Source organism: Borostomias antarcticus (genome assembly GCF_949987555.1).
Source record: "Borostomias antarcticus genome assembly, chromosome: 23".
NCBI classification, from domain to species: Eukaryota; Metazoa; Chordata; class Actinopteri; order Stomiiformes; family Stomiidae; genus Borostomias; species Borostomias antarcticus.
The window spans coordinates 12,899,776-12,919,569 of NC_140256.1; the positions used below are offsets into that span (position 1 = coordinate 12,899,776).

The 19,794-nt window shown below is 45.4% G+C and overlaps 1 protein-coding gene across 2 annotated transcripts in view; it reads left to right on the top strand.

The window, feature by feature from the left end:
• atosb (atos homolog b) overlaps window positions 1-10,511 on the top strand; it is an 86,542-nt gene extending 76,031 nt beyond the window's left edge. For both annotated transcript variants that reach the window (XM_084457356.1, XM_084457357.1), the window contains exons 8-11: window positions 8,047-8,205; window positions 8,546-8,614; window positions 8,892-9,097; window positions 9,431-10,511. In XM_084457356.1, the coding sequence (XP_084313482.1) occupies window positions 8,047-8,205; window positions 8,546-8,614; window positions 8,892-9,097; window positions 9,431-9,584 (588 nt within the window). In that variant the 3' untranslated portion in view covers window positions 9,585-10,511. The remainder of the gene's footprint in view (window positions 1-8,046; window positions 8,206-8,545; window positions 8,615-8,891; window positions 9,098-9,430) is intronic.
• The last annotated feature ends 9,283 nt before the right edge of the window (window positions 10,512-19,794 follow it).

Below are 19,794 nucleotides of genomic sequence, written 5' to 3' on the forward strand. Positions count from 1 at the left end.
TGTACCCACCAGTGAAGACCGTGTGTCTGTAGCTCACTCAGGGTCTTAGTTGTGGTGTCTATGGCGTGGATAGTGGCGTGGTGGCGAGACTCCGCCCCCTTGGGTCATAGCCGGTCTTGGACAGTGTAGGCCGTGCCGGGCTACCCACCTGCCTTCACCAGTGAAGACCGTGTGTCTCTAGCCACCTCAGAGGCTGTGTTGTGAGGTCGGTGGCGTGGATAGTGGTGTGATGGCGAGACTCCACCCCCTCCGGTCAGAGCAGGTTGGGGGCAGTGCACTGACATCCGGGCAATCTTCATGCACCCAACAGTGAAGACCGTGTGTCTGTAGCTCACTCAGGGGCTGAGATGTGGGGACAGTGGCGTGGATAGTGGCGTGGTGACGAGACTCCGCCCCCTTGGGTCAGAGCCGGTCGAGGACAGTGTACTGCTCCCCGGGCCACCCATATGCAACCAACCGTGAAAACTGCATCCTAAAGGGCAATGCTCGTTTTTGACAACCTGGACCTTATTTACGACATATTATAAGAAGTTTGACTCACCGAGATCACTTTGGTGTTGTTCGGAGGCCTGTAGAAGAAATTTAAAATCCAGCGCGAGCCAGTATATCCATGTAATGACGGTGATCGGGGCACCGAGAATGCAGTTTCTCAAAATCCATTTTCGGCCGCTAAACGGTTGTTTTCATCAATCAGATTGAATGAATCGACAGTTGCGATTCCTCAACGCGAGGCATTGTTGTTGTTTTCAAATACGGGGTCTTTAGCCTCTGTAATATGATATTTACACGCCTTTCCCCACTTGCCCCAGCACGCATGCGCACAGGCCAGCGCGCAGACTGGCTATTCTCCGGCTCACATTCTCTGCGCTACGATCGTTGTTGGTGCCGAGAATATTGTCGGCGTCATTCCTCAGCAACAATCCGATCGTAGCGCAGAGAATGTGAGCCGGAGAATAGCCAGTCTGCGCGCTGGCCTGTGCGCATGCGTGCTGGGGCAAGTGGGGAAAGGCCCTTTAATTTGATCATTTTGGCGTGTAGATTTCATCATGGATTTTAAGGTGGGCTAGTTTACAGAGCCTAGCCCAACTTGTGATATTCCAACTATTTATTTTTCTTTCTTTCTTTCTTTCTTTCTTTCTTTCTTATGAGGCTTGTAGAAGCTAGCCCAACTTGTAATATTCCCACTATTTCTTAATTATTAAAGTGTCAGCATTCACACTAGTTATCCAGTTCTTTATAGTTTTAGTGTGAATGCTTTAGAGCATTCACACTATTCTGCCCTACAAATGCAAAAGACCTTAACTCACCAGAGTGCAGAACTGAGAAAAATGACTTTAAAGTCAGCCAAATCTATTGTAGGTATGATATTGAAAATTTGGCAATTATTTGTTTTTCTATAAAGTAATTTATCTACATAAAAATATTTAGTTAAAACTTGACCTTTGACCCTTATTTGGAGGTTACTGTACTCTGCCTTTGCATTGCCTGCAAATAATGAGTCATGCCAAGGCAAAAGGCAGTAACTTCAATTTGATCAATCAATTGGTTGGTTGATGATCACTATACAAAATCAGTACCTGTATATGATAATGATAACATCTGCATAAAACCTACTGATCATGGCACAATTAGGCTTGATGTAATATAAACATACGTATAATATCATGTAAATGAGTATGAATTAATGTGTATTTGCAGGCATTAGGCCTACAAATTCACATATCATTAGGACCTATTTATTACATTATGACAGGGGTGCCCACACTCATGGAGATCTACTCACTGGATCAATTATATATATATTTATTAAACCTATAGGTGGTTAAATACCTTGTGTAAACCAGTCCAGAGAATGGCTGTGACCACAGCATTTGAAGATCGAAAGAAAAAAAGAGATCTCAATTCAGAGCGAACGTGATTGGATGTTGTTTTTTTGACATCACAAACGTCAACATCCATTCGGTCAACAAACACACGTTCATGCATGTGGAGGATAACTTTCTGCAAACAATGTTAGACAATATTGAATGCAACGATTACAACCAACGCAAGGATAGTGGACTCAGACTCGCGTTTTGTATTGCATTGAATGAATGCCAGTAGGAAACCTGTCAGCCTGTCAAGAAAGAATAATGTATTAAACGTTTTGAATGCAGTGTACTCAAAACAGCTGTAGATATAATTTGTCGGCGTTTGCAATAGATTAAAGGTAGGCAATGTTTATCTTTATTTAGGCCTAATTGTGAATCGTTAGTGCTGAACATGCATATGCATATGCGTGCGTGTGTGTGATTAGGCTAGGAGGTGTCTCACTCGCACTCGCGCCTGTCCTGGAAAGTGTCTCACACTGTTGGGCTATCACAGTCTGCCAAGTTTGTTTCGCTGTCGAGCTGTCAAAGGCTGACATGATTTACGATAACTTATAGCTGGCAAGCATTGCTTGTTTCCAATGCTTTGTTTGCATTGTTCTGATTGCATATAGTGTTGTTTCTCAAATTATAACCTAGCTAGCTAAAGTGTGTCAGAAATGTTTCAGTGACAGATAGACTATTATACTAATATAGAACCGTAACTTGAGTGCAGTAAACAGTAGGCTAACTCCACGTTGATGCACAGCAAAACAAAGGCAGAGTAGTCTACCATATCTCAAATCAAAAGTTGAAGAGTGCCATGAAGCCATGGCAAAGAACCGTAACTGAGGTTACATTCTTCTGCCTTGGCTTCTGTAGCACTTTTGGAAGTTAAGGTAAAATCAACCCACTATTTTCTCGAAAAAACAACACAATTGACTAAAGATACTTGATAAAGTAGATGCTTAAAGTCCCAAAAATGACAAACTCATTTTTGACAAAAATTAAGTTAGTGTTTTGGCTTTGTAGGGCAGTTGTAGAATTTCTCGTTCAATATGGGTTAAGAAGCAAAACAGTTCAACAAAGTTACCAGAGTTTATTCATCCAAGGATTGTTACAAATACTCGAGTGTGGCTTCTTGTCAAGCAACCTGCATCAAGGCTGGTCAGTTGAGAGAGCGCCCAATTTGATCTGTGTCTCTGCTTTTAACCAGAAGCTCTGCAACTCCCCCTTTCCTGTCCATAAACCTGTTGTTGGACCCTCCCAGTCCCAGGTGCTAAAGTTCTCAGGACACATCCAATTGCTGCCCTTTCCACGCCACCCTAAGTGTGAAGATAACCAGCTGTCCTAGGCAAAGAAACAGTATCATCCAGGGGCCAGATAAGTGACCAGATAAGTAAAAATTCTTCCCTGACCCCTCTCAACAAGGCGGGAGGGGAGGGATGAGGGGAAGGGGATCTGAGCCCGGGACTGGTGTATGTCTGTGTGTGTGTGAGTGTGCCTGGGTCCAGGTAGAGGCAGGGGTCAGGGGTAGGGTGGGGGTAGGAAAAAGATACAGACCCGGGTTAGGGGAAGGGGGGACTAAGCCTAAAGCCGGAAGTGGACTGGTGTATGTCTGTGTAGGTGTGTGTGTGTTAACTAATTGCTACGGTTTCACGGTAAGACGATTTGTTTGGCAACTGCGCTCCCCATTGAAACGTATGGTGCCGCACTAACTTTTGAGCTGCTAATTTAGCATTTTTACCCCTTTTCTAACCTGTTGCAATGCCTACAGTTTTAACAGCTCATACACATATTATATATCAAAACGTTCACACAACTGTGCTGATTCGTACAATGTAAGTATCTAAGCTGTGTGACTTACCGTTTTTGAGGTATGACGATTTGTTCGGCAACCGCTCCCCATTGAAACTAACTTTTGAGCTGCTTATTTTGCATTTTTACCCTTTTTCTAACTAGTCGCCATGCCTGCAGTGTTTAAAGGAGTAGTAAAGGGAAAATGCATGTTTAGCCCTGTTTTAAGGTTACTTATGATCATATACAATGGTTCAGATCAAAACATTGACAAAACTAGCACTTTTGAGAAAGCCCAGAGAGGGGTACACTGTACGCGACCAGCTCTGACCTGAGGGGGTGGAGTCTCTGCCACCACGCCATTGTCCACGCCACTGTCCACGCCACAGACCCCACTATTCAGCCCCTGAGTGGGCTAGAGACGCACGGTCCGTAGTAGTTCTAGCAGTAGCTGTTACATACAGCTGCAGCAGCTAGTCCACCTCACATTTTCTCCAGGAAATGTCCTTTCTCCCCAGTTTTTGTCTCCTTAACTACTTTGTGCTGGAAACTTCATTCAAACTTTTAAATGTTCACAATGTTTAGCTCTTTAACGGATCCATTCAGATTTTTTATTTTTTTTAATATTTTTTTAGAAATTTAACTTTTAAAACTATTTTTTGTCCCTTTGAAACTTCTTGAAACTGCTTTTGGAATGTTCAGTAACTTTGTTTTTAGAGTGGTGGCAGCAGTTGCTTTGAATATTCACACATTTTGTAAACTGCTAGCACTCCTACAGTTTTGACAGCTCACACACATATATATCAAAATGTTCACACGATTTGTTTGGCAACAGCGCTCCCCATTGAAACGTAGGCAAGTGAATTCTGTGTGTTCTGTGCTTTGGTGCTGTAGAGCTGCTGTTGCGCTGTGCTTGCTATGGTGACAGTTCACAGGAGAGAGCTGGAAGGTATCTTAAAGGTGGGTGCATGGAGATTGCCCCTGAGTGGGCTAGAGACGCACGGTCTTCGCTGGTGAAGGCAGGTGGGTGGCCCGGATTGGGGTACACTGTCCACGACCTGCTATGACATGAGAAGGCGGAGTCTTGCCGTCTCGCCACTAACCACGCCACGGAACCCTCAACTCAGCCTCTGAGTGAGCTAGAGACACAAGCTGTGGGCCGGTGGGTGCACGGAAATTGCCCGGAGGTCACTGAAATGCCCTCGACCCAGTGTAATCCGAGGGGACGGAGTCTCGCCACCACGCTACTATCCACACCACGAGCCCCACAACTCAGCCCCTGAGTGGGCTAGAGACACACGGTCTTCACCAGTGGGGGCTGGTGGGTAGTGTTGACTTTCGTTGTCTTTTATCATTGTCCTTATTAAGCTCTGCGTTGTGCTTTGATGACAATAAAAGACGGCCCCCAATCTCACACAATACCACACAGTCCAGTGTCTCCTTGTTCTTATGTATTCCAAATGATTCTCTCCAACACAGGATTTGAGCGACATCAAAAGCTGTTTATTCCAGAAGGTTTGACATACAAAAGACGATGGCATATAGTCTAATGCAGGGGTGACCAACCAGTCAGAGACTAAGAGCCACACCATATATACCAGCGTTTCTCAACCTTTCTTTCAGTCACCGCACCCTTCATAAGTACTTAAAATCCCAAGGCACCCCAGTCTAAAATAAGAAGAAAAACGTTATTGTCCATTAAATATACATTTAAAGTTAATTTATTTAAAATTAATACAAAGCCTACAACAAGATATTTTCTGACATAATATATTTTGGACTGGGTTGGGTTAGGTTGGGCTTGGTTGGACTGGACTGGACTGGACTGGACTGGACTGGACTGGACTGGACTGGACTGGACTGGACTGGACTGGACTGGGCTGGGCTGGGCTGGACTGAACTGGGTTAGTCTGGGCTGGGTAAGGCTGGACTGTCCTGGGATGGGATGGGCTGGGTTAAGCTGGGCTGGGCTGGGTTAGGCTGGACTGGGCTGGGTTAGGCTGGACTGGGCTGGGTTAGGCTGGACTGGGCTGGGTTAGGCTGGGCTGGACTGGGCTGGACTGTGCTGGGTTAGGCTGGGCTGGGTTAGGCTGGACTGGGTTGGGCTGGGTTGGGCTGGGCTGGGCTGGGCTGGGTTAGGCTGGACTGGATTGGATTGGACTGGACTGGACTGGGCTGGGCTGGGCTGGGTTAGACTGGACTGGACTGGACTGGACTGGACTGGGCTGGGCTGGGCTGGGCTGGGCTGGGCTGGGCTGGGCTGGGCTGGGCTGGGTTGGGCTGGACTGGACATCTGAGGCTTTGAAATGTCCCAATGATGTCTGGCATATCAGACAGAATGGCTTACCATTACGTTTTATGAAGAAAAAATGACTCTCCCACTCGGGTAAAAAATGTCCTGTGTTCGTCTTCATATTTTCTTTTTGCTGCGCATTTCTTTCCAGCCATTCTTTGGTTGTGTACAGTAGCCTAGGCTACGTTAGCTTTTGTCGTAAAAGAGAATGACCCACGCAAAGCAAATTATTTTGTTTACAATTATTTTGTTACCAAGGTGATTTGCTACCTATATGATTGTTTTGAAGTGGTTCTCACGCGACTTCCTCGCGACCTAGCGAATCATATGATTTTATGACAAATCTACAATAAACTAAAATGGGCTGGAAGAAATGCACAGTGAAACTAGAGAGAGAGAAACGTTCTTATGGAATTAATTATTTTATTTTTTTTATGAAAGGCAAGCCAACTTTTTTAAAATAAATGGATGGAGGAGCCGCACATTGACGGGCAAAGAGCCGCATGCGGCTCGCGAGCCACGGGTTGGCCACCCCTGGTCTAATGTACAGTTGACCTCTCTGTATGCTGTCTGGACCCAAATCAAAGCTTTGGTCTCGTTGCAACGTTCTAATGTGGTTTGAGTGTCCCCCCCCCCCCTCGTCTCTTCTCCGATAAGACTGTCTTTCTGGTCTCTTCTGTGGCCTTGTTTTGTCAAGTTAACCTACGCCGCCTTGGCGCTAACCACAACAATTGCTGGTTGGCACAGAGTGTACCAGCCATGGAATGTCATCTTTATCTCATAAGTCTATGGAAGAGGAAAAGTACACAACAGCAGAGATTAGTTGATCGGATCTCATTTCTAGGTTAGGATTGAAACACTTCTACTTGTACTGTCGCCAAACACTGCCGTGGTCTGCCCACAAAGGGACCATGGTTTTGTAATGCAGATGGTAGTTGGTAATTGTTCTAGCTAGTTTTCTCACTCATATTTGCCCTCATGACTGTACTCAAAATGGGTCTCTTGAAGCTGCAGTATGAAACATCAGTGCTATGAGTCTGCTACAAACAAACTACAAGCTAGCAGTGAACAAAAATTCCATCTGCCAGGATAAATTCAGCTTCACCTTCATGGTTTGTGGGTTTGGGTATGCCCACACTCCCATAAGGCCATAGAAGAATACCCTCTGTTGCTCATTGTATCTCAGCACACGCACACGCTTTGAACCATATGTGGCCACACCTCTATGGGAGGAGGCACCCCCAGCTCCATGCTTTTCCCCCACTTTAAAAAAATTGTTCTGGGGTTGACTTGACACCAAATTATTATTATAATTACTTTAGTTGAGTCAAACACCGCTCTACAAAGACATGGTTTTCTCTTGATTTATCATAGCTATATAGCAATATTTAAAGGTGCAGTATGCAGTGATCTCCTGTGAGAACGATTTTGAAAGGCTTTAAATGCAACCAACAAAATTCCCACCCCTCCCTTCAGGCCTCCCACCAAAACTCCTTAAAATGTGAGGAAAACAAATGACACTCACAAGGCAGGTAGGTAGGTTGACAGGCAGGTAAACATCCAATCATTTCAAGTTGGCAACTCAAAATGATTGGACGCACTTATTGCAGTCCTGCGACTTCCACAGATTATGTATTTTATTTAATTTTAGTGTCAGCCAAATATTGCACCTTTAAATGTTAAAAATATTACCGAAATCGTACATCCTGCAGCTTTAAGCACATCTCTTTGGTAATACATTTTAAGTGCTATTTAGGAGTGTTCTTAAGAATAGTATAAGATTATTTGTGAATACAGGCCCAGGTCCTTTACAGTTGGCGTTGTAGGTGATACCTCGGTTTTAGCTCAACAGGCTGACACGATCTTGATTCCTGCAGGGGACCTATGTTTAAACTCTTCCCATCACAACTGCATATAGAAAATCTGAGTTCATACTCTTTCTTTTGAGTGTCCCTAAAGATGATAGTTGTACAGAAACCTAACAACTGGCTTTCCCACTGCAGATTTTGATGAGTTTAATGTTTGTCGATGTTGTGTGTCTGTAGTCCATCTATGAGGGGACACTTGAGATAAACTTACCAGTCCCACTCATGTGTCCCTGTGTTGCAGGAATCCATCTTAAAGGGGCGTTTCTCTCCATCGGGGCACATCGAGGGCTTCACAGCAGAGATCGGGGCCAGCGGATCCTACTGCCCACAGCATGTCACCCTGCCCGTACAGGTCACCTACTACGACATTTCAGAGCACAGTGCACCCTCACCCTTCCTGGTCAGTTGGCAAGCTTTGAATGTGTGTGTGTGTGTGTTGTGAGTGCGAGCATGCGTGCGTGCGCCTGCGTGCGTGCGTGCGCACACGTGCGTGTGTGTGTGAAGGATATTCTCAAGCCGTAAGGTCCAAAAGAGACGGAAGAGTTTACATAATTGGTTCTCACAGAGGGCTTTGAAATTGCTTATGAAGTCATCATCTATTGGACCACTGGATCTCTAATATTTTATGAGTACTGCATGCTCGTTGTATATAGTGTACAGTAAATAGCTATACTGTAATATGTGTTACTGTATATCTATGTGATGTGTGGTAATGTTGCATCATCTTCCTCTTCTCTCAGGGGGTGATTTCCCTTGACCCTCTTGGAAAGAGAGGATACAGCGTACCCAGGGCAGGGACCATCCAAGTGGTGAGATCACCCTCCCTTTCTCCTCTGCACAGCTATTTTTGAGTTGTTTGCTTCCCGTTTCATCACTTTTAAATGTGTCTTTTAAAGGTCACAGAGTCCTTGACTTATTTCTTGACATTGACGGGTATTGTACTCCTCTGTCATAACTTGTCACAGTTGTCCACTGTCTATTTGGCTGTACGCCAGCCTTCATGTGAGGTTTTCAATGGACTTTTATTGAGTGACATAATTATTTGATTTTTTGGACTGTTGTTCTCCACTGTTTCACTTTCCTCAGACCTTATTCAACCCCAACAAAACTGTGGTGAAGATGTTCCTGGTGACGTACAACTTTGGGGACATGCCTGTCAATCACATGACCTTCCTGCGTCACCGCATCTTCCTGATGCCTGTGGAGGAGGGGCTAGAGAGGAAAGGCGAGGGGCCTCCAGAGGGCGGGGCTGTGGACAGGAAGAAGATTCTCTGCTACCTGATACACCTCAGGTATGTCTACATTTCAGCTGTTTTTATTCATCCTTTGCAATTAAGATCAATTTTTCTGTTTATCCGGGCAGTGCAAGTGTTTATTCATGTGCCTTTATGCATCCATCAATTTTCATCAATACAGTACACAAATCTATTGTTTATAGTGAAATAGAGAATTTCAATCACAGTCTATCCTTATACAGTAGGCATGTCACAGCTGCAACTTTCTTTGAGGATATATTTCTGAAATTGTTTGCACACTTGGCCAAAGCAGTCCTGTTTCAATACAGTTTAGTTGGCTTTGACAAGAGTATTAACTCATTCCTAGAATTGTTTTTGTTTTTAACTCAGATTCCAGAGCTCCAAATCTGGGAAAATCTACTTGCACAACGATATCCGGCTGCTATTCTCCCGCAAATCCATTGAGGTGGACACGGGGATCCCTTACGAGCTGAAATCTTTCACCGAGGTGCCAAGAAGCCCCAAATACTCCCCTCGCGTTTGACCCCTCCTCAACCCTGAACCCGATGCCTACGCAGCCCCCTCCCACTCCCAGAGGGGGCAGGGGGAACAGACTGCTAAAAATATGGACAAGAAACTTGAAAAGACTTGGACATACCACACTCACACACAGACATGCACAAGCATTGATACACACACCCAAACAAACTCACATACATGTATACACGCACAGTACACATGAATACTTCTGGTGAGACTCTTGAGTTCAGTGTTAACATGCATGCCTTGTGACTAAACCGAGTTTTCCTCTAGTGCCATTACACGCTGTCCTTCACTCTGCCTGCACCCCGCCCCTCACCCCGGGGGTGGACCAATGACAACCCTGTCGCCTGAACATGTGAACCAATAGCAAGCCGCGAATAGCGCACACTTCCTGAATGAGAAGACTGTAAGCACATCCCATTGAGAGGGCTGGAAAGCATAAGCAAAGCATTCTAGCCAGCAAAGACGAGAGAATATGATAAAGGAGACAGGAACACTAGTGAGTCAACGAGATCAAAAGAAGCCTGTTGATTGGACATCAGCCATTTTACACATCCTGTAAACGCCCAGTCAATTGGTCACAACCAGGACACACTGTATTGATGTCTACAGATGACCCAGTAACCCTCCCCCAAACAAGTGTCATGGTATAGACCACAATGTGGGACTGAAAGGGTGTGGGATTATACCATGTTGTGAATGGCAGGGGACTCGCCATTTTGTTTTGTGTAGCCAGACTGAGGGACACTGTTGTTTTTTTTAGATTCTGTTCAAAACAGTGCTGTATGGGAGCAGAAAAGAAAAAAACAAAGATGTAGTATTTTAATTTATGTTCGCAAATGTCTTAAAAAGCAATATGCTGCACAAGTAGAGAGTGTGTTTTCAGCTGGACTTGCTCTTTCTGTGGAGGAGGTACAGAGGAATCAGAGATAGCAAAGGGAGTTGAGGGAGGGAGAGGGTGGGGTGGGAGGCCGGGGTATTTAATATGGAAAAAAGACAATGTATATTTAAAAGATTAAACTCTGCGACTGGCGAGTAATACCTGTGTCTTCAAGTGAATGTTACAGCGTCATGGTATCTGAACACTTATGTTCCCCCATTCCTGGATAAAGATTAAAGTAAAAAAAAAAAAAGAAAGAAAATAAATTAAATAAACTTAAATGCATTCTCCATTGAAAATACCTCTAGGCGTGTCTAGAAAACTAACCCTACATGGGGTATTCCTATCACTTAACAGATGCTCCACTGAACTATCATCTTATGATGTGTAAATACATTTTGCAGATGGTTGTGAAGGTGACAGTTGTGACTATGATAAGCGTCTCCTAGCTTATAATACTGTAAGTAGAGATGGCTTGGCTAAACTCCAGAACTAAATATAGCCTCTATTGTACAACTCAGATGTTTGTGGTCCAAATAAACAACTAAGCATGAATATTTGACCAATAGGGAGGAATTTTAGAAATTTAAAAATCCTTTGAATTCTGGAACCACTACATTTAATCTTTTGGTAACTTTATTGAAGGAAAACCTCTTGAGATAAAGCATCTCGTTTTCGAGGGGGACCTGTAGAAGATTTTTAACTGATCTAAAGTCAAAAAGGATTTGCCAAGGTTCGCTCAAAGAGGTCAAGTCTGGTTTATTGAGAAAACATATGAGCGCAAGGACTTCAGGACAACGCACGTGAGTGGTTCATCCAACAGAAGTCTGCAGTCTGGTCTTGCGCGGCCTTATATTCAAAGCAATACACAGGTATGAGGCTTCCAGGGATGTGATTGACTAACCCATCTGTACACGTCATATTAAATGGCAGACATCATCAACAGTGGTCGAGAATACAGACACGTGACATGAGAAAAAGCGGTAATTCTTGCAGGGACAATGGGACAAAGGATGGTTATTCTGGAGCAGACAACGTCTAGGTGTGTTGACCTCCTGGAGGTCATCCTGTCATAAATTAGATTAGCACAGCTATGTGAAAGGTTGAGGGAGGTGGTGAGGTGGTGAAACTACAATTTCTATGACAATTCCCCGTTTGTGCCTAACCAGGCACATAAAAATATAGAAACATCAAATATAAAACTAGAAAATTGCATTTCCTGCAGAAAATGCGTGTGAATGCTGAGCAGCTGAACTGAATAGCAAAAGCATTGCTGAAAATGCATGAATGTTAAAAATCTGAAATGTCAAATGTATCACACCTGAACAGCTGAAAATCCTGAAAGCTGAAAAAACCTGGAAGCTGAAAAAACCTTGAAGCTTAGCTGAAACTGGCAGAATTGGAAGCTGAAGTGCATTACCTAAAGAAGCTAAGAACTTAACTACATTGCTACAAAAGCATGAAGATAAACTGTTACACTGTAATGATGGAATGTATAGCTAAAAAGATTGGAAGCTGAAAAATCTGGAAGCTTAGCTGAAATATGAAATTGGGAGAGTTGGAATCTGAACTGCATTGCCTAAAGAAGCTCAAAACATAAACACATTGCTACAAAAGCTGGAAGATAAACTGTAATACTGTCAATGCTGAAACATGGAATTAATGACGGAATGTATTGCTAAAAAGCTTGTAGGCTGGAAAACCTGGAAGCTTAGCTGAAATGTGAAACTGGCAGAATTGGAACTGCATTACCTAAAGAAGCTAAGAACTTAAATACTGTTAAACTTTTGAACCTGAGTAGTTTAAGCCTTGAACTGAGCCTTTAGCTTGAAAGATGAGCAATAGAGTAATACTGTCAAAGCTGATGGAATACATGATGGAATGTATAGCTTCGAAGCCTGTCAGGGACAGTACAGTGACCTGTGGGCAATCTCTATGCACCAGACGGTCAAGACCGTATGTCTCTAGCCCACAAGGGCTGAGTTCTGTGGTTCATGGCGTGGATAGTGGTGTGGTGGAAAGACTCCACCCCCTTGGGTCACAGGGCTGGTCGGGGGCAGTGCACCCACTGGTGAAGACGTGTGTCTCTAGCTCACTCAGGGGCTGAGTTGTGGGATCTGTGGCGTGGATAGTGGCATGGTGGCAATTCTCCGCCTCCTTTGGTCACAACCCGTTGGTGACCTCTTGGCAATCTCTGTGCACCCACCTGTGAAGATCATGTGTCTCTAGCCCACTCAAGGGCTGAGTTGTGGTGTCCGTGGCGTGGCGGCGCGACTCCGCACCCTTGGGTCAGAGCCAGTCATGGACAGTATAGGCCACACTGGGCTACCCACCTGCCTTCACCAGTGAAGACCGTGTGTCTCTAGCCACCTCAGAGGCTGTGTTGTGAGGTCCGTGGCGTGGATAGTGGCGTGATGGCGAGACTCCGCCCCCTCCATTCAGAGCAGGTTGAGGGCAGTGCACTGACATCCGGGCAATCTTCATGCACCCAACAGTGAAGACCGTGTGTCTGTAGCTCACTCAAGGTCTTAGTTGTGGTGTCTGTGGCGTGGATAGTGGCGTGGTGGCGAGACTCCGCCCCCTCGGGTCAGAGCCAGTCATGGACAGTGAAGGCCACAACGGGCTACCCACCTGCCTTCACCAGGGAAGACCGTGTGTCTCTAGCCACCTCAGAGGCTGTGTTGTGAGGTCCGAGGCGTGGTAGTGGCGTGGTGGCGAGACTCTGCCCCCTCGGGTCAGAGCCAGTCGTGGACAGTGTAGGCGGCACCGGGTTACCCACCTGCCTTCACCAGTAAAATCGTGTGTCTCTAGCTACCTCAGAGGCTGTGTTGTGAGGTCCGTGGCGTGGTAGTGGCGTGATGGCGAGACTCCGACCCCTCGGGTCAGAGCAGGTAGCTGGCAGTGCAGTGACGTCCGGGCAATGTCCCTGTACCCACCAGTGAAGACCGTGTGTCTGTAGCTCACTCAGGGTCTTTAGTTGTGGTGTCTGTGGCGTGGATAGTGGCGTGGTGGCGAGACTCCGCCCCCTTGGGTCATAGCCGGTCTTGGACAGTGTAGGCCGTGCCGGGCTACCCACCTGCCTTCACCAGTGAAGACCGTGTGTCTCTAGCCACCTCAGAGGCTGTGTTGTGAGGTCAGTGGCGTGGATAGTGGCGTGATGGCGAGACTCCGCCCCCTCCAGTCAGAGCAGGTCGAGGGCAGTGCATTGACATCCGGGCAATCTTCATGCACCCAACAGTGAAGACCGTGTGTCTGTCGCTCACTCAGGGGCAGAGGTGGGGACAGTGGCGTGGTGACAAGACTCCGCCCCCTCGGGTCAGAGCCGGTCGAGGACAGTGTACTGCTCCCCGGGCCACCCACATGCGCCCAACCGTGAAAACTGCATCTTTAGCCAACTCAGGGTCTGAGATGTGGGGACGGTGGCGTGGATAGTGGCGTGGTGGCGAGACTCCGCCCCCTCAGGTCAGAGGTTGCGGGGGCAGGTCAGTGTTTGCCAGGCCATCCCCATGCACCCCTCATTGGAGACCATGTGTCTATAGCCCACCCCGGGCGGAGCAGTAGCTGTGGAGGTGTTGCAGTAGGTGTTTGTTATAAGTACTGCTAGTACTACACTCAAAAATAGATAAGACCACTCATCATAACTCATAGTTTTATTGAGTTCAATAGCTGAAAGAGGAGAAAATATATTAATGAGTTTGCAGCCTGAAAAAGAGTGTCATTCTGAATATTTCTTTGAATATAAGGAAGGAAGGAAGAAAGAAAGAAAGAAAGAAAGAAAGAAAGAAAGAAAGGAAGGAAGAAAGAAAGGATGGAAGGATGGAAGGAAGGATGGAAGGATGGAAGGAAAGGAAGGAAGGAAAGGAAAGGAAAGGAAAGGAAAGGAAAGGAAAGGAAAGGAAAGGAAAGGAAAGGAAGGAAAGGAAGGATGGATGGAAGGAAGGAAGGAAGGATGGAAGGATGGAAGGAATGGAAGGAAGGAAGGAAAGGAAGGAATGGAAGGAAGGAAGGAAAGAAAGAAGGGAAGGAAGGATGGAAGGAAGGAAAGGAAGGAAAGGAAGGAAGGATGAAAGGAAGGAAGGATGGAAGGAAGGAAAGGAAGAAAGGATGAAAGGAAGGAAGGATGAAAGGAAGGAAGGGAAGGATGGAAGGAAGGAAGGGAAGGAAGGAAAGGAAGGATGAAAGGAAGGAAGGATGGAAGGAAAGGAAGGATGAAAGGAAGGAAAGGAAGGAAGGGAAGGAAGGATGGAAGGAAGGATGAAAGGAAGAAAGGATTGAAGGATGGAAGGAAGGATGGAAGGAAAGGAAGGATGGATGGAAGGAAGGATGGAAGGAAAGGAAGGAAGGAAGGATTGAAGGAAGGATGGAAGGAAGGAAGGAAGGAAGGAAGGAAGGATGGAAGGAAGAAAGGAAGGAAGGAAGGAAGGAAAGAAGGAAGGAAGGATGGAAGGAAGGAAAGAAAGAAAGGATGGAAGGAAGGAAAGAAAGAAGGATGGAAGGGAAGGATGGATGGATGGATGGAAGGATGGAAGGAAGGAAAGGAAGGAAAGGAAGGAAGGATGAAAGGAAGGAAAGAAAGAAGGAAGGATGGAAGGAAGGAAAGAAAGGAGGAAGGAAGGAAGGATGGAAGGAAAGAAAGAAGGAAGGATGGAAGGAAGGAAAGGAAGGAAAGGAAGGAAGGATGAAAGGAAGGAAAGAAAGAAGGAAGGATGGAAGGAAGGAAAGAAAGTAGGATGGAAGGAAGGAAAGAAAGGAGGAAGGAAGGATGGAAGGAAGGAAAGAAAGAAGGATGGAAGGAAGGGAAGGAAGGAAGGATGGATGGAAGGATGGAAGGAAGGAAAGAAAGGAAGAAAGAAAGAAAGAAAGAAAGAAAGAAAGAAAGAAAGAAAGAAAGAAAGAAAGAAGGAAGGAAGGATGGAAGGAAGGAAGGATGGAAGGAAGGATGGAAGGAAAGAAGGATGGAAGGAAGGAACGATGGAAGGAAGGAAGGAAGGGAAGGAAGGAAAGAAAGAAGGAAGGGAAGGATGGAAGGAAGGAAAGCAAGGAAAGAAAGAAAGCAAGAGGAAGGAAGGAAGGAATGGATGGAAGGATGGAAGGAAGGAAAGAAGGAAGGAAGGAAGGAAAGGAAGGATGGAAGGAAGGAAAGATGGAAGGAAGGAAAGGAAGGAAGGATGGAAGGAAGGATGGAAGGATGGAAGGATGGAAGGAAGGAAGGAAGGAAAGGAAGGAAGGAAAGGAAGGAAAGATGGATGGAAGGAAGGATGGAAGGAAGGACAGAAAGAAGGAAGGAAGGAAGGATGGAAGGAAGGAAAGGAAAGGAAGGAAAGGAAGGATGGAAAGAAGGAAGGAAGGATGGAAGTAAGGGAAGGAAGGAAGGATGGAAGGAAGGAAGGATGGAAGGAAGGAAGGAAAGGAAAGGAATGAAGGATCGAAGGAAAGGAAGAAAGAAGGAAGGGAAGGAAGGAAGGATGGATGGAAGGATGGATGGAAGGAAGGAAAGAAAGGAGGAAGGAAGGAAGGAAAGAAAGGAGGAAGGAAGGATGGAAGGAAGGAAGGAAAGAAAGAAGGATGGAAGGAAGGGAAGGATGGATGGAAGGAAGGAAGGAAGGATGGAAGGAAGGAAGGAAGGAAGGAAAGAAAGAAAGAAAGAAAGAAGGAAGGAAGGATGGAAGGAAGGGAAGGATGGATGGATGGAAGGAAGGAAGGAAGGAAAGAAGGAAGGATGGAAGGAAGGGAAGGATGGAAGGAAGGAAAGAAAGAAGGAAGGGAAGGAAGGATGGAAGGAAGGAAAGAAAGGAGGAAGGAAGGATGGAAGGAAGGAAGGAAAGAAAGAAGGATGGAAGGGTGGGAAGGATGGATGGAAGGAAGGAAGGAAGGATGGAAGGAAGGAAGGAAGGAAGGAAAGAAAGAAAGAAGGAAGGAAGGATGGAAGGAAGGGAAGGATGGAAGGAAGGATGGAAGGAAGGAAGGAAGGAAAGAAGGAAGGATGGAAGGAAGGGAAGGATGGAAGGAAGGAAAGAAAGAAGGAAGGGAAGGAAGGATGGAAGGAAGGAAAGAAAGCAAGAAGGAAGGAAGGAATGGAAGGAAGGATGGAAGGATGGAAAGAAGGAAGGAAGGAAGGAAGGAAGGAAGGAATGAATGAATATGAATGCTACCACAGTAGTCAATAAAGGGTGCCTGTACAGAGAGCATGCACGTGTCCCCAAATTCAAATCCCAACTGACACTGAGCATCCTCTCATTCACTTCAATGGAAAGGCATGTTGGCTTCAGACAGCTCTCTCTCAAAAAGTATAAAGGTCACAGCCTAGATTTTGACACCGTATGAATCCTGAGAAAATGCTGAACATTTTAGGCTATTATATGTCCGCGTAGCTTAAAAACTGTAGGCATGGCGACGAGTTAGAAAAAGGGTAAAAATGCAAAATTAGCAGCTCAAAAGGTAGAGTGTGGGCCCATACGTTTCAATGGGGAGCACAGTTGCCGAACAAATCGTCATACCGTGAAAACTATAAGTCACACAGCTTAGATACTTATATTGTACGAATCAGCACAGTTGTGTGAATGTTTTGATGTATAATATGTGTGTGAGCTTTCAAAACTGTAGGAGTGCCAGCAGTTTACAAATTGTGTGAATATTTTCAAAGCAACAGCTGCCACCACTCTAAAAACATAATGATACTGAACATTCCACCAGCCGTTTCAATGGCACAAAAATAACTATTAAAAGTTAAATTACTAAAAAACTATAAAAAATATCAAAAATCTGAATACATCCGGGAAACAGCTAAAGACGATGAACATTTTAAAGTTTGAATGAAGTTTCTAGCACAAAGTATGAAGAAGTAGTTAAGGGCCAAAAAACTGGGGAGAATAATAATAACTAGAAAGTACATTTCCTGGAGAAAATGTGAGGTGGGCTAGCTGCTGCAGCTGTATGTAACAGCTACTGCTAGAACTACTATGGACCAGGCAATCTCCATGCACCCACCTGCGAAGACCGTGCGTCTCTAGCCCACTCAGGGGCTGAGTTGTGGGGTCTGTTGCGTGGACAGTGGCATGGTGGTGAGACTCCGCCCCCTCAGGTCAGAGCTGGTCGAGGACAGTGTACCCCTCTCCGGGCCACCTACCCGCCCGCACCGGTGAAGACCATGTGTCTCTAGCCCACTCAGGGGCTGAGTTGTGGGGCCGTGGCGTGGATAGTGGCGTGCTGGTTAGGCCCCGCCCCTTTGGGTCACAGCTAGTCTGGGACAGTACAGTGACCTCTGGGCAATTTCAATGCATCCACCAATGAAGACTGTGTCTCTAGCCCACTCAAGAGTTGAGTTGTGGGGCCCGTGGCGTGGATAGTGGCGTGGTGATGAGACTCCACCCACTCAGGTCAGAGCCAGTCGGGGACAGTGTACCCCTCTCCGGGCCACCTACCCGACTCCACCATGAAGACCTCCGGGCAGTCTCCTTGCACCCACTGGTGAAGACTGTGTGTCTCTAGCTCAATCAGGGGCTGAGTTGTGGGGTCTGTGGCGTGGTGGCGAGACCACCACGCCACCACGAAGAGAAAGAAAGAAAGAAAGGAAGGAAGGATGGAAGGAAGGATGGAAGGATGGAAGGAAGGATGGAAGGAAGGAAGGAAGGAAGGAAGGAAGGATGGAAGGAAGGATGGAAGGAAGGAAGGAAGGAAGGAAGGAAGGAGGGAAGGAAGGATGGATGAAAGAAAGAAAGTAAGAAAGATGGATGGATGGATGAAAGAAAGATAGAAGGATGGATGAAAGAAAGATAGAAGGATGGATGAAAGAAAGAAAGAAAGAAAGAAAGAAAGAAAGAAGGGTGGATGGATGAAAGAAAGAAATAAAGAAAGAAAGAAAGAGAAAGAAAGAAAGAAGGAAGGAAGGAAGGAAGGAAGGAAGGAAGGAAGGAAGGATGGATGGAAGGAAGGAAGGAAGGAAGGAAGGAAGGAAGGAAGGAAGGAAGGAAGGAAGGAAGGAAGGAAAGAAAGGAAGGAAGGAAAGATGGAAGGATGGATGGAAGGAAGGAAAGGAAGGAAGGAAGGAAGGATAGATGGATGGATGGATAGAAGGAAGGAAGGAAGGAAGGAAGGATGGAAGGAAGGAAGGAAGGATGGAAGGAAGGAAGGAAGGAAGGAAGGAAGGAAGGAAGGAAGGAAGGAAGGAAGGAAGGAAGGAAAGATGGATGGAAGGATGGATGGAAGGAAGGAAAGGAAGAAAGGAAGGAAGGAAAGAAGGAAGGATGGAATGAAGGATGGAAGGAAGGATGGATGGATGGAAGGAAGGAAGGGAAGAAAGAAAGGAAGGATGGATGGAAGGAAGGAAGGAAGGAAGGAAGGAAGGATGGAAGGAAGGAAGGAAGGAAGGAAGGAAGGAAAGGAAGGAAGGAAGGAAGGAAGAACGGAAGGATGGATGGAAGGAAGGAAGGAAGGAAGGAAGGAAGGAAGGAAGGAAGGAAGGAAGGAATAGGAATGCTACCACAATATAATAGTCATAAAAGGGTGCCTGTACAGAGAGCCTGCACGTGTCCCCAAATTCAAATCCCAACTGACACTGTGAGCATCCTCTCATTCACTTCAATGGAAAGGCATGTCCGATTCAGACAGCTCTCTCTCAAAAAGTATAAATGTCACAGCCTAGATATTGACACCGTAGGAATCCTGAGAAAATGCTGAACATTTTAGGATATGATATGTCCGTGTAGCTTAAAAACTGTAGGCATGGCGACGAGTTAGAAAAAGGGTAAAAATGCAAAATTAGCATCTCAAAAGCTAGAGTGTGGGCCCATACGTTTCAATGGGGAGCATAGTTGCCGAACAAATCGTCATACCGTGAAAACTATAAGTCACACAGCTTAGATACTTATATTGTACGAATCAGCACAGTTGTGTGAATGTTTTGATGCATAATATGTGTGTGAGCTTTCAAAACTGTAGGAGTGCCAGCAGTTTACAAATTGTGTGAATATTTTCAAAGCAACAGCTGCCACCACTCTAAAAACATAATGATACTGAACATTCCACCAGCAGTTTCAATGGCACAAAAATTACTATTAAAAGTTAAATTACTAAAAAACTATAAAAAATATCAAAAATCTGAATACATCCGGGAAACAGCTAAAGACGATGAACATTTTAAAGTTTGAATGAAGTTTCTAGCACAAAGTATGAAGAAGTAGTTAAGGGCCAAAAAACTGGGGAGAATTATAATAATAATAATAATAATAATAAAGAAAGAAATAGTGGGAATATCACAAGTTGGGCTAGCTTTTACAAGCTAGCCCACCTAACTAGAAAATTGCATTTCCTGCAGAAAATGCGTGTGAATGCT